The 26,780-nt window shown below is 40.1% G+C and overlaps 1 protein-coding gene across 1 annotated transcript in view; it reads left to right on the forward strand.

Annotated features, from left to right (window-relative positions):
- Ccdc73 (coiled-coil domain containing 73) overlaps positions 1 to 26,780 on the forward strand; it is a 139,376-nt gene that overhangs the window by 25,476 nt on the left and 87,120 nt on the right. Inside the window, exons 3-6 of the mRNA XM_087655159.1 lie at positions 3,215 to 3,286; positions 21,451 to 21,522; positions 23,761 to 23,796; positions 26,164 to 26,238. Of these exons, the coding sequence (XP_087511285.1) occupies positions 3,215 to 3,286; positions 21,451 to 21,522; positions 23,761 to 23,796; positions 26,164 to 26,238 (255 nt within the window). The remainder of the gene's footprint in view (positions 1 to 3,214; positions 3,287 to 21,450; positions 21,523 to 23,760; positions 23,797 to 26,163; positions 26,239 to 26,780) is intronic.

The raw sequence follows: 26,780 nt of genomic DNA on the forward strand, positions 1-26,780 counted from the left end.
GATATTTTTTAGTTCTATCCATTTGCCTAAGAATTTCATGAAGTCACCATTTTTTTTTTTTGGTTCTTTTTTTTTGGAGCTGGGGACCGAACCCAGGGCCTTGCGCTTCCTAGGCAAGCGCTCTACCACTGAGCTAAATCCCCAGCCCCCGAAGTCACCATTTTTTAATGGCTGAGTAGTACTCCATTGTGTAAGTATTTTCTGTATCTGTTCCTAGAGGTTGAAGGACATCTGGGTTCTTTCCAGCTTCTGGCTATTATAAATAAGGCTGCTATGAACGTAGTGGAGCATGTGTCCTTGTTATAGGTTGGGGCATTGTTTGGGTATATGCCCTGGAGTGGTATAGCTGGGTTCTCAGGTAGTACTATGTCCAATTTTCTGAGGAATCGTCAGACTGATTTCCAGAATGGTTGTACCAGTCTGCAATCCCAATAACAATGGAGGAGTGTTCCTCTTTCTCCACATCCTCGCCAGCATTTGCTGTCACCTGAGTTTTTGGTCTTAGCTATCCTGACTAGTGTGAGGTGGAATCTCAGGGTTGTTTTGATTTGCATTTCTTTGATGATTAAAGGTGTTGAACATTTCTTTAGGTGCTTCTTGGCCATTTGATGTTCCTCAGTTGAGAATTCTTTGTTTAGCTCTACATCTCATTTTTGAAATAGGGTTATTTGACTTTCTGGAGTCTAACTTCTTGAGCTCTTTGTATATATTGGATATTAGCCCTCTATCTGTTGTAGGATTGATAAAGATCTTTTCCCAATCTGTTGGTTGCCGTTTTGTCCTAACCACAGTGTCCTTTGTCTTACAGAAGCTTTGCAGTTTTACGAGGTCCCATTTGTCTATTGTTGATCTTAGAGCATAAGCCATTGGTGTTCTGTTTGGGAAAATTTCCCCTGTGCCTATGTGTTCAAGGTTCTTCCCCACTTTTTCTTCTGCTATAGCTGTCTCCTGAGAGGCTCTGCCAGAGCCTGACAAATACAGAGGTGGATGCTCACAGCCAAACATTGAACTGGGAACAGGGATCCCAATGGAGGAGTTAGAGAAAGGGCTAAAGTAGCTGAAGAAGTTTGCAACCCCATAAAAAGAACACATTATCAACCAACCAGACCCCCCCCCCCAGAGCTCCCAGGGATAAACCAAAGAGTACATATGGAAGGGAACCATGGCTCCAGCTGCATATGTAGCAGAGGATGGCCTTGTTAGATGTCAATGGAAGCAGAGGCCCTTGGTCCTGTGAAGACTAGATGCTCCAGTGTAGAGGAATGCCAGGGCTGGGAGGTGGGAGTGAGTACGTGGGTGGGTGGGGGAGCACCTTCATAGAAGCAGGGGGAAGGGGGATAGAATAGGTGGTTTCCAGAGGGGAAATCAGGAAGGGGGATAACATTTGAAATGTAAATAAAGAAAAATCCAATAAAAGAAAAAATATATAAAAAAGAATGCCTGTAGTCTCAGTTATTTTGTTGGCCTTGAGGTACTTCTCTGACATTTCTTGATGATGAACTGCAACCTGCAAGCCAAGTAAATCCCCTGCTTTCCATGCTGGTTAGTTTTCTGTAAACTTGACACACACTAGAGTTGAGGGGGCAGAGGGCAGAGGAAAGAGGAACTGCCTCTGTCAGATGGCCTGTGGGCATATCTGTGGGAGCAATTTCTGGATTGAAGATTGATTTGGGAGTACCCAGCCCACTGTAGAAGCTGTCACCTCTGGAAAGGTGGCCGTGGCCTACAACAACAAACTGAGGAAGCCAGTAAGCAGTCTTGCTCCATGGTCTCTGCCTCAGTTCCTGCCTCCATGCTCCTGTCTTGAGTTGTTTCCTTGGCTTCCCTTGTTGCTGGAATATAAACTTGAGTTGAAATAAACCCTTTCCTCTCCCAAGTTGCCTTTAGTTATGGTGTTTATCATGGCACTAGAAAGCAAACTAGGACACTGAGAAACTATCCTTTTGCTTCCTTCATTTCTTCAGCTAAAATAGTAAGAATACCTGTCTTATAAAATTATCTCCTGAAAAAAATTATCTCCTGGATCAATCAATATATACATATAACCAAGAACAATATCATGATAAAATCTTACAGTCTACCTTCTAAAAATAGTGTAGCCACACTGACATTGATGAAAGCATTAGCTTCTACATTAAAATATTTTTAAGGATTTATTTATTTTATGTATTTGAGTGTTTTGCCTGGTGCTTTTGAAGTTCAGAAGAGGATGTCTGAGGTCCTGGAATTGGATTTAATTGTGAGCTACCATATAGGTGCTAGAAGCTACCATGTAGGTGCTAGGAACTGGACCCCAGTCCTCTGCTCAGCAACATGTGGCTAACTGCTGAGCCACCTCCCACCCTCTTTTGCATTTTAACACAGCTGTTTTGGGAAGAAATAACTTGCATACAGTATATAATGCACATAAGTGTATTTATTTTTAAATAAGTCTTCCGCTGTTACTCAGTCTGGCTTTGAACTTGAAATCCTCTGTCTTCCTCTTTAGTAGGTGAGTTAACAGGCATGTATGACATCTCTGGCCAGTCAGCTTTAATTATAATCATGTATTACTGCAAGAGAGTCTAATGCCACCTTCATTTTGTCATGTAGCATATAATGTTGACATTTGTTGGCATGCATTTCCTTCCTGCTTTCTATTTTAGAGTTCACTTTTCATTGGTCTGAGTCAGATAATCATCATTGGTGATAGTTATTAATAAAATACCCTCCCACAAGTGACTGCTTTTTGAGTGCAAGTAACTCCATTATGGCAATGAGATAATAGGGCATGCATGCTCTTTTAGGAAAGGTTATCTTTTTATTAAGACAGTGCATTTTTCTTTAAAGAAATTTCTATTATTGTTGTTGTGTGAGTGCTCATACTATATATGATCAGAGGAAAACGTCATGGAGTAGGTTATTCTCTTCGACTTTTATGTGGGTTCTAGGGATTGAACTAAGACCCTCATGCTCTGAAATATATTACACCTGTCTCTGCTTCCCAAATGTTGGTGTTAAAGGTGTGTGCCAGCATTCCTAACCTCTAGTCAGATTCTAGATTACTTGATTGATATAGGGCCATAGTTTTCTGTTAGATTTATACATTTAATTTGCAAAATGCCAGGTTTTCCCCCTTTGAGTGTGAAGGTTTACCATTTCTGTCTCTAGAAAGAGCTGGAATGAAATGTTTGGACTTTTAATTTTCATAGCATTCTTTTTCTTTTCAACTTAGGAAGCAGAGACTCAATATGAAGAGCAGATTGCTAAAATTATTATGGAGACACAAGAACTGAACTGGCAAAAGGTAAGCATTCTCCTCCCAGATTATCATCTTCAGCATCTGTGAAATACATTCCAGGGTCGGAGAGACCCTCAGTGGTCAGGACCATCTGCTGCTCTTTCAGAGGGTCTGTGTTCTTTCCCAGCACCAGATGGAGCTCACAACCATTCCTAAATCTAGTTCCAGAAGATCTACCCTCTCCTGGCCTCTGTAGTCTCCAGACATGGACCTGGTATAAATATGTACATGCAGGCAAAACACTTATGCCCATAAATGAAATAAAGTAAGTCTTATATTCTAATTCGTACAGCAAAATTAATTTTTAGATTTCTTAAATATATTTGAAGGTAGAGCATCATTTAAAACATGGGCTCAGGACAGTTCACACCAAAGTTGTTGATGATATTTGTGGCTTCAGAATTGTAAAGCTTTCTGATATTACACTGAGGACAGGTCTCCTGAAAACTTCTGTTTGCATCTAACAAACCTGCCAGTGTGGGAAATGAATAAGTGTTTTTGAAAGTACTAAAAGCTCAGAGGTAGAACCATGTTTCCCCAGGGTGGTGTTGTATCATGTAATCAAATACAAATCTCTAATCTCATCTACATTATTGCATTTATGATAGCACTTGATATACCTTTCTATCAAAGTAAAGTTAACATAAAGAATGAAGATTAAGGTGATGGTTTTTCTCCTCAAGGATAATGTCTCAGAGAAAAAATATCAATGACAGAGTTTAAATTTGACTCAAAATTATGGGAAAGTTTAAGGTAAGATTGGTCCATGAAGTTGTACAGAATATCTTCCATATACATTCTAATAATACCAAGTACAAGTTGAACTCTGAGTAGATTTTAAAATGTAACTTGTGCTGAGTTTGTTTGTTTGAGACTGTGTCCAGTCTGGTCTTGAACCAGTAATCTTCCCACCTCAGCTTTCTGAAGAGCTGGTACCAGAGGTATTTTCAGCTGCACCTGGCTACATCTCTTTTTCAGATAGGAAGAATCAACAATATTAAATTTAGAATAGGAGGGACTGGAGAGACTGGGAACAGAGGACCTAGGTTCAGTTTCTGAACCTGTCTGGTGGCTCACAACTGTTTCTAACTCCAGTTCCAGAAGATCCAATGCCCTCTTTTGGCCTCTGCAGATATTAGGCACACAAGTGGTGCACAGACATACATGCAGGCAAAAACTCAAACACACGAAAAATTTAAAATTCAGTAATTCACTAAATCAAAATAGTTTAATGTAATTCTTTTTTTTATTTTTTTTATTTTATTAACTTGAGTATTTCTTATATACATTTTGAGTGTTATTCCCTTTCCCGGTTTCCGGGCCAACATCCCCCTAATTCCTCCCCCTCCCCTTCTCTATGAGTGTTCCCCTCCCCATCCTCCCCCCATTGCCGCCCTCCCCCCACCAGTCTAGTTCACTGGGGGTTCAGTCTTAGCAGGACCCAGGGCTTCCCCTTCCACTGGTGCTCTTGCTAGGCTATTCATTGCTACCTATGAGGTCAGAGTCCAGGGTCAGTCCATGTATAGTCTTTAGGTAGTGGCTTAGTCCCTGGAAGCTCTGGTTGCTTGGCGTTGTTGTACATATGGGGTATCGAGCCCCTTCAAGCTCTTCCAGTTCTTTCTCTGATTCCTTCAACGGGGGTCCTATTCTCAGTTCAGTGGTTTGCTGCTGGCATTCGCCTCCGTATTTGCTATATTCTGGCTGTGTCTCTCAGGAGCGAACCTGGCTCCTGTCTACATCCGGCTCCTGTCGGCCTGCACTTCTTTGCTTCATCCATCTTGTCTAATTGGATGGCTGTATATGTATGGACCACATGTGGGGCAGGCTCTGAATGGGTGTTCCCTCTGTGTCTGTTTTAAGTTCTTAGGCTGATTCCAAGGTATGCATGGAAATAAACATAGAGGAATAGCATGGAAAGCCTTGGAGCAAAAGGAGGATATGTAGTGGGACTTTGATCCTTGAGCATAGAATAACACTATAATAATTACAGTAGCGCTAGTAAGATAGCTCAGCTGGTAAGGGCACCTACTGCCAAACCTGATGCTAGACTTCAGCCCTCCAGCCCCACAGCCTGCGACTCCACACATACACATACATATGTGCACAGATAAATAGTGATTTAAAAAGTTAAAATAGCTCTTTTGTATATAGGAGTATATTTTTAGCAAACATATCATAGTAGAGTCCAGAAATAGAGCCAAGTACATTTAGTAACTTAATTAATGATAGAAGGTCTACAAGGAATAATAGACTAGTAAATAAATAGTGTTAAAGCTGGGTTTTACTGAAAGAAAAATGAAATCACATTCCTATAGTACTTTACAAACTGGTATAAATGAGGAAACTGCCCTATATTGTCAGCAGCATGAGTAAGAAGTACTGAGAGGTGTTGATAAGAATGTTGTCAAACAACCTGTTAAAACAGCTGTATTAATTAGAACACATCATAGTGAGAACATTTTTATAGCCTCGAGTTTTCCAAAGGGACACATGTGAATGAGAATATGGAGAGGGTTTGGATTTAGGCTCTAATACCTTTAGGGATAGTTTTAAATCGGGGGATTGACAAAATTTTGTTGCAATATTTTAGGTTAGGTCAAGGTAGTGTGAGGATCTTAAGGCTAGTTTTGAGAATGAAGTGTTGTTTTTTTTTTTTTTTTTTTTTTTTTTGAGTTTCTTAGCTTTCTCTTTTATTTTTTTTTAATTTCACATTTTTTTTTTTTTATTAACTTGAGTATTTCTTATATACATTTCGAGTGTTATTCCCTTTCCCGGTTTCCGGGCAAACATCCCCCTCCCCCCTCCCCTTCCTTATGGGTGTTCCCCTCCCAACCCTCCCCCCATTGCCGCCCTCCCCCCATAGACTAGTTCACTGGGGGTTCAGTCTTAGCAGGACCCAGGGCTTCCCCTTCCACTGGTGCTCTTACTAGGATATTCATTGCTACCTATGGGGTCAGAGTCCAGGGTCAGTCCATGTATAGTCTTTAGGTAGTGGCTTAGTCCCTGGAAGCTCTGGTTGCTTGGCATTGTTTGTACCCAATTTTTTAATAGGGTAATTTGGCTCTTGGATTCGGTTTGCCAGAATTTTGTTGAGTATTTTGCGTCGATATTCATAAGGGAAATTGGTCTGAAGTTCTCTTTCTTTGTTGTGTCTTTGTGTGGTTTAGGTATAAGAGTAATTGTGGCTTCGTAGAAGGAATTCGGTAGGGCTCCATCTGTTTCAATTTTGTGGAATAGTTTGGATAATATTGGTATGAGGTCTTCTATGAAGGTTTGATAGAATTCTGCACTAAACCCGTCTGGACCTGGGCTCTTTTTGGTTGGGAGACCTTTAATGACTGCTTCTATTTCCTTAGGAGTTATGGGGTTGTTTAACTGGTTTATCTGTTCCTGATTTAACTTCGATACCTGGTATCTGTCTAGGAAATTGTCCATTTCCTGAAGATTTTCAAATTTTGTTGAATATAGGTTTTTATAGTAAGATCTGATGATTTTTTGAATTTCCTCCGAATCTGTAGTTATGTCTCCCTTTTCATTTCTGATTTTGTTAATTTGGACACACTCTCTGTGTCCTCTCGTTAGTCTGGCTAAGGGTTTATCTATCTTGTTGATTTTCTCAAAGAACCAACTTTTGGTTCTGTTGATTCTTTCTATGGTCCTTTTTGTTTCTACTTGGTTGATTTCAGCTCTGAGTTTGATTATTTCCTGCCTTCTACTCCTCCTGGGTGTATTTGCTTCTTTTTGTTCTAGAGCTTTTAGGTGTGCTGTCAAGCTGCTGACATATGCTCTTTCCTGTTTCTTTCTGCAGGCACTCAGCGCTATGAGTTTTCCTCTTAGCACAGCTTTCATTGTGTCCCATAAGTTTGAGTATGTTGTATCTTCATTTTCATTAAATTCTAAAAAGTTTTTAATTTCTTTCTTTATTTCTTCCTTGACCAGGTTATCATTGAGTAGAGCATTGTTCAATTTCCACGTATATGTGGGCATTCTTCCCTTATTGTTATTGAAGACCAGTTTTAGGCCGTGGTGGTCCGATAGCACGCATGGGATTATTTCTATCTTTCTGTACCTGTTGAGGCCCGTTTTTTGACCAATTATATGGTCAATTTTGGAGAAAGTACCATGAGGAGCTGAGAAGAAGGTATATCCTTTTGCTTTAGGATAGAATGTTCTATAAATATCCGTTAAGTCCATTTGGCTCATGACTTCTCTTAGTCTGTCGACATCACTGTTTAATTTCTGTTTCCATGATCTGTCCATTGATGAGAGTGGGGTGTTGAAATCTCCCACTATTATTGTGTGAGGTGCAATGTGTGTTTTGAGCTTTAGTAAGGTTTCTTTTACGTATGTAGGTGCCCTTGTATTTGGGGCATAGATATTTAGGATTGAGAGTTCATCTTGGTGGATTTTTCCTTTGATGAATATGAAGTGTCTTTCCTTATCTTTTTTGATGACTTTTAGTTGGAAATTGATTTTATTTGATATTAGAATGGCTACTCCAGCTTGCTTCTTCTGACCATTTGCTTGGAAAGTTGTTTTCCAGCCTTTCACTCTGAGGTAGTGTCTGTCTTTGTCTCTGAGGTGTGTTTCCTGTAGGCAGCAGAATGCAGGGTCCTCGTTGCGTATCCAGTTTGTTAATCTATGTCTTTTTATTGGGGAGTTGAGGCCATTGATATTGAGAGATATTAAGGAATAGTGATTATTGTTTCCCTTTATATTCATATTTGGATGTGAGGTTATGTTTGTGTGCTTTCATTCTCTTTGTTTTGTTGCCAAGACGATTAGTTTCTTGCTTCTTCTAGGGTATAGCTTGCCTCCTTATGTTGGGCTTTACCATTTATTATCCTTTGTAGTGCTGGATTTGTAGAAAGATATTGTGTAAATTTGGTTTTGTCATGGAATATCTTGGTTTCTCCATCAATGTTAATTGAGAGTTTTGCTGGATACAGTAATCTGGGCTGGCATTTGTGTTCTCTTAGGGTCTGTATAACATCAGTCCAGGATCTTCTGGCCTTCATAGTTTCTGGCGAGAAGTCTGGTGTGATTCTGATAGGTCTCCCTTTATATGTTACTTGACCTTTTTCCCTTACTGCTTTTAATATTCTTTCTTTATTTTGTGCGTTTGGTGTTTTGACAATTATGTGACGGGAGGTGTTTCTTTTCTGGTCCAATCTATTTGGAGTTCTGTAGGCTTCCTGTATGTCTATGGGTATCTCTTTTTTTAGGTTAGGGAAGTTTTCTTCTATGATTTTGTTGAAGATATTTACTGGTCCTTTGAGCTGGGAGTCTTCACTCTCTTCTATACCTATTATCCTTAGGTTTGATCTTCTCATTGAGTCCTGGATTTCCTGTATGTTTTGGACCAGTAGCTTTTTCCGCTTTACATTATCTTTGACAGTTGAGTCAATGATTTCTATGGAATCTTCTGCTCCTGAGATTCTCTCTTCCATCTCTTGTATTCTGTTGGTGAAGCTTGTATCTACAGCTCCTTGTCTCTTCTTTTGGTTTTCTATATCCAGGGTTGTTTCCATGTGTTCTTTCTTGATTGCTTCTATTTCCATTTTTAATTCCTTCAACTGTTTGATTGTGTTTTCCTGGAATTCTTTCAGGGATTTTTGCGATTCCTCTCTGTAGGCTTTTACTTGTTTATTAATGTTTTCCTGTGCTTCCCTAAGTGTGTTCAGGTCTTTCCTGAAGTCCTCCAGCATCATGATCAAATATGATTTTGAAACTAGATCTTGCTTTTCTGGTGTGTTTGGATATTCCATGTTTGTTTTGGTGGGAGAATTGGGCTCCGATGATGGCATATAGTCTTGGTTTCTGTTGCTTGGGTTCCTGCGCTTGCCTCTCGCCATCAGATTATCTCTAGTGTTACTTTGTTCTGCTATTTCTGACAGTGGCTAGACTGTCCTATAAGCCTGTGTGTCAGGAGTGCTGTAGACCTGTTTTCCTCTCTTTCAGTCAGTTATGGGGACAGAGTGTTCTGCTTTCGGGCGTGTAGTTTTTCCTCTCTACAGGTCTTCAGCTGTTCCTGTGGGCCTGTGTCTTGAGTTCACCAGGCAGCTTTCTTGCAGCAGAAAATTTGGTCTTACCTGTGGTCCCGAGGCTCAGGTTCGCTCGTGGGGTGCTGCCCAGGGGCTCTCTGCAGCGGCAGCAACCAGGAAGACCTGTGCCGCCCCTTCCGGGAGCTTCAGTGCACCAGGGTTCCAGATGGTCTTTGGCTTTTTCCTCTGGCGTCCGAGATGTGTGTGCAGGGAGCAGTCTCTTCTGGTTTCCCAGGCTTGTCTGCCTCTCTGAAGGTTTAGCTCTCCCTCCCACGGGATTTGGGTGCAGAGAACTGTTTATCCGGTCTGTTTCCTTCAGGGTCCGGCGGTGTCTCTTGCAGGGGTCCTGCCGCTCCTGGGCCCTCCCCCACGGGAGCCCAGAGGCCTTATACAGTTTCCTCTTGGGCCGGGGATGTGGGCAGGGGTGAGCAGTGTTGGTGGTCTCTTCCGCTCTGCAGCCTCAGGAGTGCCCACCTGACCAGGCGGTTGGGTCTCTCTCTCACCGGGTCTGGGAGCAGAGAGCTGCTGCGGGCTGGGATCCACGGGTGTGGGACTTCCGGTAAACACAGAACGTGCCCGGTTCTAGAGAAATTCTGCTTCCGTGTGTCCCAAGCTCACCAGGCAGCTTTCTTGCAGCAGAAAATTTGGTCTTACCTGTGGTCCCGAGGCTCAAGTTCGCTCGTGGGGTGCTGCCCAGGGGCTCTCTGCAGCGGCAGCAACCAGGAAGACCGAAGTGTTGTTTTATAAACCCAAGTAAGCAAGTATCTGAGTTTATGCATTGGTCCTAAACAAACAGTGATGCAGTTTTATTATTTTTTTAAAAAATGTTCTTATTAAAAACTATTAGGAACAAGTTTTCTGACAAAAACAAAATGATTTTGAGACTGATGTTCTCAGAACCTCTACGTTTCGAATGTTCTGTTCTGTTCTTTTCAAGTGATTTCAGTCCTTAGTACTCCTTCAGCTTGACCTGAAGGAGACCATTATTATGTAGAATGTAATAAATCAAACCTATACCGTTTTATGAAGTTGTGGTATCAGGTATTATTGATTTGGAGATGGATGTTTATATATGATATAACGTTTTATGTTATAATATATATTATATTCAGTATATACTGTGTATGCGTGTGTGTATGTGTTTCCTGTCTTTTTGATCACTGGTTTATTAGATAGGACAGTATCTATAAAAGAGAATTTAAACTTGAGTCTCACATTTGACATGCCAACATTGAAAAATGCCAAGGAAAAAGATCATTATTGGACTGTAGATTACTCATAACTTAGTTCTCATAAAAAGAGAACCCAATTTAAACCATGTGACTAGAAGCCATCTCCAAGTCACGATTTCAGTCTATTGCTGAACTCGTCCCACAGGTGGCCAAGAATTCAGAAAACAATATTGAGGTTAATGACACTGGAGATGTCATTTAAGAAATAATATGCATTTTCTCATTGAAGGTTCTGGATTGTTAACAAGGAAGAGATAAAATACTCAGGCATGCATAAAGAATTAAAAACCTCATAAAGTATTGCAGTTGGTGACTCTGATGATTAGATTAGGAATCCACATGCTTTTCATGTACAGAACTATGGTAAACATTTCAGACTTTGTGGGCCAGTCAGTCTTCCATCACAGCTATTTAACAGCCATGGGTAGTACTTAGATGGGTAAGTATGTTATTCCTTTTTTGACTTTTCTTTTAAACTATTTAAAATTCGAAAAGAATTCTTAGCTTACTGATTTTACAAAACAGGTAGCTGGTCAAAGCTGGCCTGCAGGTCTTAGTTTGTTGGTTCATCCATCTATCCTTCCTTCCCCTCCCTTTTCCTTCTTTTTCTCCCTCCCTCCCCCACTTCCTTCCTTCCTTCCTTCCTTCCTTCCTTCCTTCCTCCCTTCCTTCCTTCCTTCCTTCTTCTTCCCCCTCTTTCTTTCTGTCCATCTGTCTCCCTCCACCCCCAGGATCTCACTTTGAAGACCAGGGTGGCCTGGAATTCACAGAAATTCACCTACCTCTTCTTCCTGAATGCTAGGATTAAAGGCAAGCACTACTATGCCAGATAGGTTCTTATTTCTTGATTCTTGATCTATCTCTCTGTAGGCCCAGGAGTAAAGACTATCTGTACTATATATTTTTCTTCCTGATCCATTTCTCTTGATTGGGAGTTGTTTTATTTCTAGAAAACAGCCTGTTTCTAAAGTTTTCTTAGACTGGAAGAGCTTGAAGGGGCTCGAGACCCCATATGTACAACAATGCCAAGCAACCAGAGCTTCCAGGGACTAAGCCACTACCTAAAGACTATACGTGGACTGACCCTGGACTCTGACCTCATAGGTAGCAATGAATAGCCTAGTAAGAGCACCAGTGGAAGGGGAAGCCCTGGGTCCTGCTAAGACTGAACCCCCAGTGAACTAGATTGTTGGGGGGAGGGCAACAAGGGGGGGAGGATGGGGAGGGGAACACCCGTAAAAAAGGGGAGGGGGGGGATGATTGCCCGGAAACCGGGAAAGGGAATAACACTCGAAATGTATATAAGAAATACTCAAGTTAATAAAAAAATAAAGTTTTCTTAGCATTTTCTACTCTTAAATATCTTGGTAGTATGGCAGTCTAGGTATTGGAGAGTGAAAACTGATATCTGTTCATTTAGGCGTTCCAAATATATGCCTTGGAGTTTAGCCATTGCTCTAAAAGCCAAAGCAACTGATTTTTCTTTTTTTTTTCTTTTTCTTTTTCTTTTTTTTTCCTGAGCTGGGGACTAAACCCAAGGCCTTGTGCTTGCTAGGCAAGCGCTCTACCACTGAGCTAAATCCCCAACCCGCAACTGATTTTTCTAACATGGCTTCTAGGTATTTCATTTTCTTTTGAGTAATTTCAAGTAGATATCTTTGAATTTTAAAACATGTAGAAGGAATGTACTAACATTCAGTGTTGATATGATTTTGAGACACATTGTATTAATCCCTTGAAGTACTTTACTAGGTTTTTCTGAAGCAAAGAAATGGCTCAAAGCAGGGGAGAACAGACAGTTTTGTAGGACAACCTCTAAGACATTTGGTGAAAGCCCATAAAGTGCTGTGGAGCCTCATAGTCTTAGCAGTGTGGGGGCAGTGGGAGAGCATGAATAACAGAAATGCTATTTGCTGTCTTTCTTTAAGACTGCAGATGATGGGGACATCAAGTTTCTGAATAAGTGACAAGGCTTTACAAGGTTTTCTAATAAAAATGCTGACAAAGCAAATGCTGTGTCACTAGAGAGCTATTTAGGAATATTCCAGAAATTCCTTTTACTCTCAGATCTGTAGCTCCATGGCAAGAAGTTCAGTTAGTCCTGGGAAGAAGTAGGCAGTGATGAGAACACAGAACCCTTTATAGGGTTAGTTTTAGGAAGCCCATTTACAGGAACTGAGGTTTGGATTCACAAGAATGACAGTTTAATTAGGAGGGTTCTGCTGACACAAAAATAATCACCAGGGACAGCCTCAGCAGTCTTAGTAAAACTTCTATTAGTGGTACAGTTGAGTATGGTTTCTAGTCAGTCTTTGTTCTCATGTGCAGTTTCGTTTAACTTTTTGAGAAATTCCATTAAGGTCCTCTGGTGCCACCAAGTGTTAGTCCTGAAAGTGTCCTGAAAGACTGAAATTTCCTTTACAATCACGCTTCCTTCATAGTGTGAAGCCAATTGTGGGTGTTCAACATAGCCGTTAACAATCTCTCAGGGGATTTGGCTTTGGGGTATTACAGAGCTGAGGACTGTGCATATGAAGATCAGCCGGGGCCTTTGCTTCGGCCTTTCTGACATTGGTTTAGTGCATATGTGTCCTTAGAAGGCATTGGAACATTGGCATGGTTGACTGTACAACCTGGATTCCTGCTGAAGTTCTAAACGTTGTTTCTTCAGTATTCTGAAGTCATAGGTGTTTCCAGAAGCACACCTGATGGTAATGTTACCTCACTTTTGGTAACTGGCAAGCTTTGCTGAGTAAGATGAGTTCTGTCATCTTGGTTAGTTCAGTGAAGACTGTTGTAGCATGCCTGATATTTTTCTATTTCAATTTGAAAACTTATCTGTCAACAAATAAAATTAAACCTAGATTTAACTTAGGGAGAGTGCCTAACCAATCAACTTGTATCTTAGTAAGTTTGTAGCTTAGAGACTAGACTGTTAGAATGTCTCCTCCTTTGAATTATAAGGACTAAGTCTTTTCTATATGAGCAATAGTTTATTATAAATAGCTTTCAAAGAGATATATTGTATATAAAAGTTGCTAATTATCAAAATATTCTTGAACTCTGCCCAGTCTCACATTAGTATGTTTGATTTTTTTCTCTCTTTTTGAGACAGGGTCTCATTGTAGTCCTGGTTGGCCTGGAACTTGATGTATCCACTAGCCTGGCTTTGAACTCACAGAGATCTGCTTGCTTCAACCTCCCAGTGCTAGGATTAAAAGTATACACCATTACACTCAGCTGGTCATTTTTCATTTAAAACTATATTACATTTAAGTCCTTAAATATACATAAAGAAGTACCAATATGTGTATATGTATGAATATAACGTGAATATATATAAAAGTAGAATGAATAGTATATCTGTGTGTATGTATATATGTATGTATATATGGTTGCATGTGTTGTGAAAAGCTGCCTCCAGGCATGATGTGTCTGTTTCAGTCTTGAAATCAGAACAGTTGTGGTAACTGCATGATGTCCTCATAAGACTTGGCCCACCAGTGGGAGAGCACACGCCTGCTGCTAATATGATGATGAGAAGCCAGTCCTGGCTTACTGTAAGGAAGTGGGTAGGGGTAAGGAAAAGAAAGTACAAAATAGATTTATGTTAAATAGCTCCATGTGGGTTCCAAAAGCTTGGAATCTATGAAAAGAGTTTAACAATGAAGAACTGGAAAGTGAGGTAAAAAGGAAAGCAAGAACAAGGAAAGAGGCATGGGGGAAATGGTGTGCAATGCCCAGGTTCCAAGATGCTTAAGAGTGTGTTTTTCTGGTAGTTAAGAAGGTGGAACTTTGGTGCTAGCTAGCATGGATGTGTGTGGGTGTTTGTGGCCATGCTAAGATCCATAAATTGTATGAGGTAAAGAGGTTCTGGTGGGTTAGCTTGGTATATAAATTGGGTCTGGAGATAAGAAAAAGAAAAAAAAAACAGAAAAAAAGGACAAGATCTGGGTCAAGATGAAGTATTTAGCTAAAAATAACAAGAAACCAAATTCACTGCTTTTAAACCCCTGGAATGCTTTTAAGCTTGAGAAACAGTTCACTACAGGGGTCAAAACAACAGCGTTAGTTAGCAGCAGCAGCAGCAACAAAATAAAAGAGCAGTGCAGGTAAAAAAGATTAGGGTTCCATAGACCCAGTTTGCCTTATGTATGAAGGTCTCATGTACTGCTCTCTTTGAGTAGGTTACAGGTTGAGAAAAACACCTTAAATGTGTGCACACACCTGAAGGAGCAAGGATGGGAATCAGTGTGCACATCATGCAGGGCACAGCTGGGAGTTCTTGGGAGTTTTATGGTTGGATAAATTGCAGTTGAAACTCAACCAGGTGACTGAGAAAGTATTACAAGAGTGTGTGCCTTTAAATAGGAAACTATCATCCAGGAGTTTAAATGCAGAAGGCACTCTGTATGTTTAAATAGGAAACTATCATCCAGGGAGTTTAAATGCAGAAGGCACTCTGTATGTTTGGGAAAGATTACTCAGAAGACAAGATTTTGTTGGCCAGGATCCTGAGGCCTCCACAAACAATAGAGACTGTTGCAACTGCTGGTGGCTTTGTGCCATAACTATATGGTAAAATTGCTTCTGAACACGTTATACTCTATGGTTGCAGAACATGGAGAGATAAAGCTGAGTAGGGAAGGGAGTCTCCTTCCCTACTTTTGGAATGTTAGAAGGCACCATGCAGATGCTGGAGAGAATTGTTTTAACAGTCAGTCCTGTGTGCTACCCTATCAACATGCCAGGCGACATGTGCCTGCCTGCTGGCACAGTAGGGGCACAACTATTATGGATGCAGACAAATGCATTTTTATTATATTTAAGGTCTGCTTCAGAGGAAGGAGCACACACTCAGTATGGCATGCCAGGGTGAAAATGTGTCTGGGAAGGACATAGGCTTCAGCAGGGAAGCTATTACTAAAGTGTTAATGAATATGATGAATATCATTAGCTTGCTTTCCAGACATTTTTGTTTATGCCCATAGATTACTACTGCAGTTGGCCTTTGTCAGGGAAGCTTCTTTTCTGCACTGGGCAGTGATTACCTTAGAGACATAATAGTCAAACTACTGAGAACAAAAGATTGTGGCTTTCTCACAGACACCCAAATTTTTGCCTTAAATAGAGCTTTAAAATAATAATACACAACTATTACTCTTTCCAAGATTCAGGGAAAATTGTGAAAGAGGAGACAGAAAGACTATAAGAGCCAGAGGAAAGTGCTGAAGTTGGGGAACTCTGTCCTCCAGGCATGATGTGGCCATTGCCATCTTGAAACCAGAGCAGCCATGTGTGATTCCTCGTAGGACTAATCACAGGACTGCACCTACTAATGTTCCCTTGTGAAAGCTGGGGGACTACAGGACAGTAGACCAGTAGAGCACGAGACGCCTCCTCTTTCTGAGGGTGTATCCGTACCATTAGCAGTTGCTGGGAGTGGAGAGACTCCTTTTCAGTGGCATTCCATCTGTAAGTTACTTCCATTCCTACAAGTAACCCCAGTTAAAGTCATTGGTTCACTAAACTAGACTTGAGTGGAATTGGTTTTTACTTTGTTTTTGCTATGTTATCAATGCTCTTTCTGGAATGAGTAGATGTTTGTTTATGTTTCCCCAGGGGGAAAAAAAATCTCTTCTCAGCAAATGGATGGGCCAGGTGTGGTGGTGCACGCCTGTAGTCTTAGTCGCTTGGGAGGCTGGGGCAGGATTGTGCTTGAGAGTTCAAGGTCAGCATCCTGGGTGTCAGGCTACCCGGTGAAAGAATTGGCATTGAGAGACTAAGATCCTGCCTCCTTTAAAGAAAGAAAAAAAAAAAAGGAAATGGATGTAGTATGGGTAGTCTCCATAAGGGAGACTATCATATTTTTAATGTGGGGATCTAAAGGTAAGTCACAAATTGGAACAAAGTAAATTTTTGAGATCTTAGGGATATCTCACTGTATAAGGGTGTTATTGACTCTGAGGGAGAGAATTGTTTGAATACTTAGAACAAATTCTATCTGTAAGTTTGAGGATAAGATGTTTTTTCCCAAGGGGCAATTTCTTATTTTAAAATTTAAATATTTTAATTTTGGGAAATTCATACCCAAGTACTACATTTACATAGCTTCCATCAATTCCTCTCTTCTCTAACTTTTCCCATGTCCCTCCATCCCTTCTCAAATTTATGACTTCTTCTTTATTATTGTTACTTAGTTCAGTTAGTGTTGCTCATATATAAAAGTGTTTAATGCTGACCTCCTGGGATGGACTAATCTATCAGAGAAATTATCCCTGAAAAAAACTGATTCTTCATCCCTCAACAGCTATTGTGAAATTTCCTCCATCCACATTGGTATGTCACCCGGTGTGGTTATCATGCAGTCTTGTTTAGGCAACTAGACTATTGGTATTTCATGGGTATAGCTTTGCTGTCACATCTAGAAGACAGTATCCCACAGCAAGTGTTCTTAACCATTGCACCATCTCTGTAGCCCCTTGACTTTGATTAAAATATTTCTATTTTTTAATTTTTTATTTTTTCCTTGGATATTTCTTTATCTATATTTCAAATTTTGTTATTCCCTTTCCGGTTTCCCCTCTGGAAACCTCCATCCCATTCCCCCACCCCCTGCCTCCATGAGGGTGCCCCCCCACCCACCAACCCACTACTTTCATCCTACTCCCTCCCTTCCTCCCTGTCCTGGCATTCCCCTACCCTAGGGCATCTAGTCTTCACAGGACCAAGGGCCTCTCTTCCCATTGATGACCGACAAAGCAATCCTTTGCTACATATACTACTGGAGCCAGGGGTTGCTCCATGTGTACTCTTTGGTTGGTATAGTCCCTGGGAACTTTGGAGTGTCTGGTTGGTTGATAATGTTGTTCTTTCTATGGTATTGCCAACCCCCTCAGCTACCTGAGTCCTTTCTCTAACTCCTCCCTTGGGGATCCTATTCTCAGTCCAATGGTTGGCTGTGAGCATCTGCCTCTATATTTGTCAGGCTCTGGTGGAGCCTCTCAGGAGACAGCTATATCAGGTTCTTATCAGCATTTACTTCTTGGCATCCCCAACAGTATCTGGATTTGGTGACTGTATGTGGGATGGATCCCCCAGGTAGGGCAGTCTCTGAATGGCCTTTCTTTCAGTCTCTGATCCATACTTTGTCTCTGTATTTCCTCCTGTGAGTATTTTGATCCTCATTCTAAGAAGGACTGAAATATCCACACTTTGGTCTTTCTTCTTCCTGAGTTTCATGTGGTCTATAAATTGTATCTTGGATATTCTGAGCTTTTGGGCTAATATTCACTTATCAGTGAATGCATACCATGTGTGTTCTTTTGTGACTGGGTTACCTCACTCAGGATGATGGTATTTTCTAGTTCATCCATTTGCCTATGAATTTCATGAAGTCATTGTTTTTGATAGCTGCATAGTACTCCATTGTGTAGATGTACTACATTTTCTGTATCCATTCCTCTGTTGAAGAACATTTGGGTTCATTCCAGCTTCTGGCTATTATAAATAAGGCTGCTATGAACATAGTAGAGCATGTGCCCTTATTATAGGTTGGATCATCTTTTGGGTATATGCCCAGGACTGGTATAACTGGGTCCTCAGGTAGTACTATGTCCAATTTTCTGAGGAACTGCCAGACTGATTTCCAGAGTGGTTGTACCAGCTTGCAATCCCACCAACAATGGAGGAGTGTTCCTCTTTCTCCACATCCTCACCAGCATCTGCTATCACTTGAGTTTTTGATCTTAGCCATCCTGACTGGTGTGAGGTGAAATCTCAGGGTTGTTTTGATTTGCATTTTCCTGATGACTAAGGATGTTGAACATTTCTTTAGGTACTTCTTGGCCATTCGATAGTCCTCAGCTGAGAATTCTTCGTTTAGCTTTGTACCCCCATTTTAATAGGGTTAGTTGATTCTCTGGAGTCTAACTTCTTGAGTTCTTTGTATATATTGGATTTTAGCCCTCTATCAGCTGTAGGATTGATAAAGATCCTTTCCCAATCTGTTGGTTGCTATTTTGTCCTATTGACAGTGTCTTTTGCCTTACAGAAGCTTTGCAATTTGAAGAGGTCCCATTTGTCTATTGTTGAACTTAAAACATAAGCCATTGGTGTTTTGTTCAGGAAAGTTTCCCCTGTGCCTATGTGTTCAAGGCTCTTCCCCACTTTCTTTTCTATTCGTTTCAGTGTATCTGGTTTATGTGGAGGTCCTTGAGCCACTTGGACTTGAGCTTTGTACTAGGAGATAAGAATGGATCAGTTTGCTTTCTTCTACATGCTGACCTCCAGTTGAACCAGCACCATTTTTTCCCACTGGATAGTTTTAGTTCCTTTGTCAAAGATCAAATGACCATAGGTGGGTGGGTTCATTTCTGGGTCTTCAATTCTAGTCCACTGATCTACTTGCCTGTCTCTGTACCAGTACCGTGCAGTTTTTTATTATGATTGCTCTATAATACTGTTTGAGGTCAGGGATGGTGGTTCCCCCAGAAGTTCTTTTATTGTTGAGAATAGTTTTAGTTATTCTGAGTTTTTTTGTTATTCCAAATGAATTTTCAAATTGCTTTTTCTAACTCTATGAAGAATTGAGTTGGAATTTTGATGGGGATTGCATTGAATCTGTAGACTGCTTTTGGCAAAATGGCCATTTTTACAATATTAACCCTGCCAATCCATGAGCCTGGGAGATCTTTCCATCTTCTGAGAGCTTCTTTAATTTCTTTCTTCAGAGACTTGAAGTTCTTGTCACACTAATCTTTCTTTCTTTCTTTTTTTTTTTTTTTTACTTTATTTATATGAACACCCCATAGCTGTTTTCAGACGCACCAGAAGAGGGCATCAGATCCCATTACAGATGTCTGTGAGCCACCATGTGGTTGCTGGGATTTGAACTCAGGACCTCTGGAAGAGCAGTCGGTGCTCTTAACCACTGAGCCATCTCTCCAGCCCCACACTAATCTTTCACTTGCTTGATTATAGTCATACCAAGGTATTTTATATTATTTGGGACTATTGTAAAGGGTGTCATTTCTCTAATTTCTTTCTCAGCCTGTTTATCCTTTGAGTAGAGGAAGGCTGCTGATTTGTTTGAGTTAATTTTATGTCCAGCCACTTTGCCGAAGTTGTTTATCAGCTGTAGTTCTCTGGTGGAATTTTTGGTGCCACTCATGTATACTATCATATCATCTGCAAATAGTAATATTTTGATTTCTTCCTTTCCAATTTGTATTCCATTGACATCCTTTTGATGCTCTGGTGAGGACTTTGAGTACTGTATTGAATAGGTGGGGAGAGAGTGGGCAGCCTTGTCTAGTCTAATTTTAGTGGTATTGTTTCAAGTTTCTCTCCATTTAATTTGATGTTGGCTATTGGCTTGCTGTATTGCTTTTACTATGTTTAGGTATGGGCCTTGAATTCCTGAATGAGTGAATTATATATTCTTTATTATATATACGATGTTCTCCTTCATGTAAGTCTGCATCCACAAGAGGGCACCAGATTTCATTATAGATTGTTGTGAGCTGCCATGTGGTTGCTGGGAATTGAACTCAGGGCACCTGGAAGAACAATCAGTGCTTTTAACCTCTGAGCCCAAAGTATTTACATTTTAATTCAATTAAAGTTAAATATTAAGCCTAAAGGACCAGACATACAGTTTCACCCGAAAAAAGGGAGAGGTGAAAAATAGGGTCATATATGTGAAAATGCCTGGGACTGGGGAGAAGCCTCAGTGGGTACAGTGCTTGCTGTGCATGAATGAGGATGTGAGTTTGAATTCTCAGATGAGATAGTGTGTGCCTGCAGTTCCAGTGCTCCTGCATGAAAGTGGGAGGTATAGACTGGACAGTGCAGGTGCAGACTACCCCTTCATGGCCAGTTAGCCTGGAGTACAAGGCAGTGCACAAGAAACAATCTCAAATAAGGTGGACCAACACCTGAGTTGTCTTCTGACCCTGGCCCCAACACGCAGAAAGAGAGAGAGAGTGAGACAGCGAGAGTGAGATAGAGACAGGGCGAGATGGAGGGGGGGAGGGATGGAGGAAGGAAGGAGGAGGAGGAGAAAGACAAAAGTGAAATTCTTTCCTGTGCCTTGGTTTTACAAAAAATAGTTTGGTGAACTTGAAGAAGTAAATGTCATTGGCTATATATACTTAGATAAAAAAGTTCACTTCTACGGAAATCCCAGCCCCAAGACAATAATTCTTCTTGTGTATGATGGTTGCTAATGGTAATAACTTTAGTTAGAATTTCTCTTTCTCTCCCTCCCTCCCCCTTCTTGTTTTCCTTCCTTTTTTTTTTTTTGAGACAGTGTCTCATGTAGTTCAGAATATCCTGGAACCTTCTATGTAATCGTGATGGACCTTGAATTCCTAATCTTTCCCTCCCAAGTGCTGTAATGGATGTGACTTATCATGGCTGGCTTGGCATTGAAGAAAACTTTGGAGTCAGCTATATCTAGAGTCTAAAAAGTTTTAAAGCAGTGTGTCTTTATTATAAGAAGCAAGTGAAAGCAATTCTATGGCCAAAAGATAATTAAATTGATTGAAGTCATAGTTCAAGAGAATATGTAGAAATAAATGTGCTTTATGATATTTTAATATTTATCTTGTGTCATTGTATAAGTGTCTTCATGTGTATGCCTATCATGTGCATGCCAGATGCCCACTGAGGTCAGAAGAGGGCATATGATTCTTCGGAGTTGGGATTACAGATGGTTTTAGCTGCCACATGGTGCTGACCCAGGGTCCTCCACAAAAGCACCAACGTCCTTACCCTCTGAGACGTCTGCCTAGGCTCCTGTGCTTAACTTTTACTTTAATCATAGACCAAATTGGGATTTGTTTCAACTTCTCATAATTTTCTTTTTATGTTCTCATAATTTTTCAAATAGGAGACTCTTCAGAATCAAAAGGAGGCATTAATAAAGCAACACAAAGAAGCAATGGGAGTTTTTAAAAATCAGGTAATTTTCATGCTGATAGACTAATTCTGCAGTAATTTTGTATTTTTCCTTCTGCAGTAAGTATTTTGACAAACTATTATCTGAGCACACAGAAACAAAAATGATAATATTATTGATAGCAGGAAATAAAACTACTTTTACTTCTCACTCATGATAGTATAGAGAAATTTGGAAAAAAATGTTTTCTGGTGATGTATCTTTTCTAAATAATTCAGATACATGCTCATTCACCCTCATCCTTTTGTGACAGTATGCTATTGTCTTACCTTTCCCGTGTTTCCCATGCTGCCTCTTTACCAAAGTCAGTTGTTTGAACCATGCATGGTTTATGGATCAACTCACCAGTAATTAAATATATTAAGAGAAAGATGTGAAGCCAGGCATGGAGGCACATTCCTTTAATCCTGGAGGTAGAAGCAGATGGATCTCTGTGAGTTCAAGGCCAACCTGGTCTATATTGTGAGGTCCAGGCCAGGTAGGGATACACAGAGAGGCTGTGTCTGAAAAACAAACAAATAAACAACAGCAAAACAAAACACCCCCCCCCCCAAATCCCTAAAAAAACGAAAGAAGATGTAGGGAGGGAGGCTATCCTTATGTGCTATCTGCTGAAGCCTCCATGAATAGCAACCACCAGTAACTGAAAATAAAACTAAAATATTTTAAAGAAATGAAATTATAACCTCATTAAATTGAAGTGCATTATCTTTGACTTTCTCAGATTTATCTGTACTCCTTAGGAAGGTACCCCAAGATACAGGATAGCCTCTGGAAGTTGTTCCTTATATTCCTGTCCTCAGTATTTCTCTCTTTTTAATCTTTATTTTCATACAAGTGTGTGTGTGTGGAGAAAAAGAAACACACGAAGAAATAAACCTGTGTATCAACATCACTAGTTGGTTGAGGTTAGTGATAATTTACATCTTGGGATGAACTGGTTTAAACAAGAAATCTTTCTTCATTTAATTTGCAGTAAGTCTAACTTGAGTTATGAGTTTTAACTGAGGAGTGAGAAAGCAGAAACCCCAGTGTAACAGTGTTCTCTAGACCACAGACTCCTGCGTCTTTGCCCTCACCAGAGACTGGGCCCATGAGAACATCCTGACAACTGAGGGTGCAGGAGACGCCTGCAGATCCTCATGCTTGCTTATTTCCAGGGCTAGAGCCTGATCGCAGGGCCTTGCACATGGCTAGAAAGCTCTTTATCACTGCGCTGCATTTGTAGCCCTGTGTTTATTTTAAGTAAAGAATTCTTGAATGTAAATGAAGAGTGCGGAAAAAGAGAGACGTCACAAAGAAAAAGTATTGCTAAAGTCATTAATGCTGATTAGAATATTTTATTTTTTCCTTTGAAATATTCACTTTTATCTTGCTTTTTTAAAATAACATTTTTTTGGGGCTGGACCTAATCCCCCCCCCCCAATACATTTGTAGCAAATGTGTAGCTTGGTCTTCTTCCCTAACAAGTGGAGCAGGGGCTGTCTCAGTCTCCATTCCCTACCATTAGATCCCCGGCTCCTACCTGGACGGCCTGGTTGGGCCTCAGTGGGAGAGGAAGTGCCTAGTCCTGCTGGAGCTAGATGTCCCAGAGTGGGTGGTGCCCAAGGGGGGCTCCCCTGCTCTGAGGAGAAGGGAAGGGACAATGAAGGATGGAACTGGGAGGAGAGGAGGAAGATGAGGGCTGTGAACAGGATGTGAAGTGAATAAAAAGAAATAAATTATTAAAACATAACATTTAAAAAATAAAGGTAATTATTTCACTATGATAAGTATTTAAGCAAACAGGATATAATTACTGCTCATGCAAATACAAATGTTACGATTTCATAAAATTACACCTTTAGAAAATGTTACGGGGTTGGGGATTTAGCTCAGTGGTAGAGCGCTTGCCTAGCAAGCGCAAGGCCCTGGGTTCGGTCCCCAGCTCCGAAAAAACAAAAAAGAAAATGTTACATGCTGCTGCTTAAAAGTATATAGTAAAACCATTAGATATTTAAGATTTTTGGAGGGTTAAACCAAACTTCAAAGAAATGATTGGTGTTTAAGTGATTTAGTTATCTACGTGCTATAGTGATTGTCTTTCCTTCTCTTTCATATATTTATATTTTCTGAATGTGAGAACATGCTTAAACTGTATGTACTTAATATAGAAGTATAAATACTTAGATACTCATACTGATTGATAGAAATCACTGTTAAAAATTTGCTTACCTGTTTTTGATTTTAAAAACTGACCAGCTGCAAATGAAGATTTATGCCTTGGAAGAAGAAAAGGTAGCTATTATTTTTCAAAATAACTTAAAACATAGTTAAATGAATTTATCATCATTGTTTACTATAATAAAAGTGAATGTTAGTAATAAAATAGTGGAAATATTGGTTGATTAAAATCTTACAAGCAGAAAGACCTGAGTTAATTTTGTGAGTTGATGTTTGTGATTTTATGATTGAGGCTATTCAGGCCTAACAGGTGGGAGGATTTTACGTGGGAAAATTAGGGCTAGAACTCAGGCTTCTTGAGCATCCAAACTGACATTACTCCCTTCTACCTGTTTCTATGAGCCATGGGCTAGTGCAGTGGTTCTCAACCTGTGGATCATGGCCCATTGGGGATTGCATAGCAGATATCCTGCTATGTGATTCATAACAGTAGCAAAATTACAGTTTTTTTAAAGATTTGTTTATTTATTTTATGAGTACACTGTAGCTGTCTTCAGATAAACCAGAAGAGGGCTTCAGATCTCATTACAGATGGTTGTGAGCCACCATGTGGGTGCTGGGAATTGAACTCAGGACCTCTGGAAGAGCAGACAGTGCTCTTAACCGCTGAGCCATCTCTCCAGCCAAAATTACAGTTTTGAAGTAGAAATGAAATAATTTCATCATCGAGAGAACTGTATCAAAGGGTTGTAGCATTAGGAAGGCTGAGAACCACTGCTCTACTGCCTTTTCAGTGTGGGCACCTGCTTTAAATGTAAAATTATTGAGATGATTTGCATCTGGTTGCTAGCCAACTGGGAGAGGAGACATGACTTTGAACAAATCAAGAACTACCTGACACTGAATATATTCTCATGGTAACATAGTTGATATGTTTCTTATTATGGCAATGGACATAGAATTTACAATATTAACTTATAGACATACTCTAAAGCAAGAGACTTTTAAAGGGAATTCTCCCTTATCTTTATATTCATGATGTAAATATGCCTATACTTTATTATTTAGAAAATATTTTACCCTTTGTATCCACAGTTTTGTTTACATGGATCAACTTGCCACTAATTGAAAATATTAGTTAAGAAAAATAGCCTCTATACTGGATACATAGATTGTATTCATGATGTCATTCCATAACTAGTACTTTACAACAGCTATTTGTATAGAATTTATTTTGTATTAAGTATTATAAGTATCACAGAAAAACAGACATGGTATGCACTCATTGATATGTGGCTATTAGCCCAAATGCTTGCATTACCCTAGATGCACAGAACACATGAAACTCAAGAAGGATGACCAAAATGTGTATGCTTCTTCACTCCTTTAAAAGGGGAACAAGAATACCCTTGGCAGGGAATAGGGAGGCAAAGTTTAGAACAGAGGCAGAAGGAACACCCATTCAGAGCCTGCCCCACATGTGGTCCATACATATACAGCCACCAAACTAGATAAGATGGATGAAGCAAAGAAGTGCAGGCTGACAGGAACCGGATGTAGATCTCTCCTGAGAGACACACCCAGAATACAGTAAATACATAGGTGAATGCCAGCAGCAAAGCACTGAACTGAGAACGGGACCCCCTTGAAGGAATCAGAGAAAGGACTGGAAGACCTTGAAGGGGCTTGAGACCCCATATGAACAACAATGCCAAGCAACCAGAGCTTCCAGGGACTAAGCTACTACCCAAAGACTATACATGGACTGACCCTGGGCTCCAACCTCATAGGTAGCAATGAATAGCCTAGTAAGAGCACCAGTGGAAGGGGAAGCCCTTGGTCCTGCCAAGACTGAACCCCCAGTGAACGTGATTGTTGGGGGGAGGGCGGCAATGGGGGGAGGATGGGGAGGGGAGCACCAATATAGAAGGGGAGGGGGAGGGGCTAGGGGGATGTTGGCCCGGAAACCGGGAAGGGGAATAATAATCGAAATGTAAATAAGAAATACTCAAGTTAATAAAGATAAAAAAGTATTATAAGTAATCTGGAAATAATTTGAAGTGCATAAGAGAATGTATGTAGCTTATGTGCAAACACTATGCCATTTTGTATATACAGGATAAGCATCCTGGGGGGTTGTTATTTATAGAGGGCCTTTTAGACTCTTTTTTTTTTTGGAAATTCTGAGAGGTGCTTGCATAGTCTATGTAAGAACTTAATAATTATATAATATGTATAGAGTCTCTTAGAAGTGTTCTCATAAATTGAGTTGTCAAGTTAAAATATTTTATGATAATAATATAAAGGTTATCACAATACTGTGATGTTTAAAAGCTGTTGGAAATATAATTTTTAATGCAGACATAGGTTTAAAATCTGTGAAGTGTTAGGTTTAAAGTATAGGTTTTGTCTCCTCTTGAGTTCTTCTATTTTCTTCTTTTATATTTACTAAAAAGTTTTGAAGTGTGATTTTTCTTAAAGGGAAAATACAAACTTGCTACAGAAATCAAAGAAAAAGAAATAGAAGGATTGAAGGAAACATTAAAAACACTACAGGTAAAGTTACTGTTTAAAAATCAGTCTTCTATTTTAGCATTATGTCAATGAAATACCATTCAATATGGCTAGCAAAGCTAATGATATTTATATAACATTAAATTACAGAAGACTTGGGGTTGGGGATTTAGCTCAATGGTAGAGCGCTTGCCTAGGAAGCGCAAGGCCCTGGGTTCGGTCCCCAGCTCCGAAAAAAAGAACCAAAAAAAAAATTACATAAGACTTTTGCATAGGTATCATAATTTGAAATTTGAATTTTGTTTTATATATACTGTATTTTAAATAGCATATACATATGTTAAATAGAATACAGCTATACATACTTCATACTTGTTAGTCACTGTTTATTGCTGTGAAGACACCAGGACCAAGGTGGCTCCTATAAGGAAGCATGTAGTTGGAGGCTTGCCTATAGTGTTAGAAGTTAGTTCATTATAATCGTGGTCATATATAACCAACACCTTCCAATAAATCTCCTTTCCTATTGCTAGTTGTGCGTCTGTTTAGTGTCCCACAGAGTTTACCATCAACATAAGTTTTGA

This window comes from Rattus norvegicus, chromosome 3, assembly GCF_021556685.1.
Source record: "Rattus norvegicus strain SHRSP/BbbUtx chromosome 3, alternate assembly SHRSP_T2T, whole genome shotgun sequence".
In the NCBI taxonomy this organism is placed as follows: domain Eukaryota; kingdom Metazoa; phylum Chordata; class Mammalia; order Rodentia; family Muridae; genus Rattus; species Rattus norvegicus.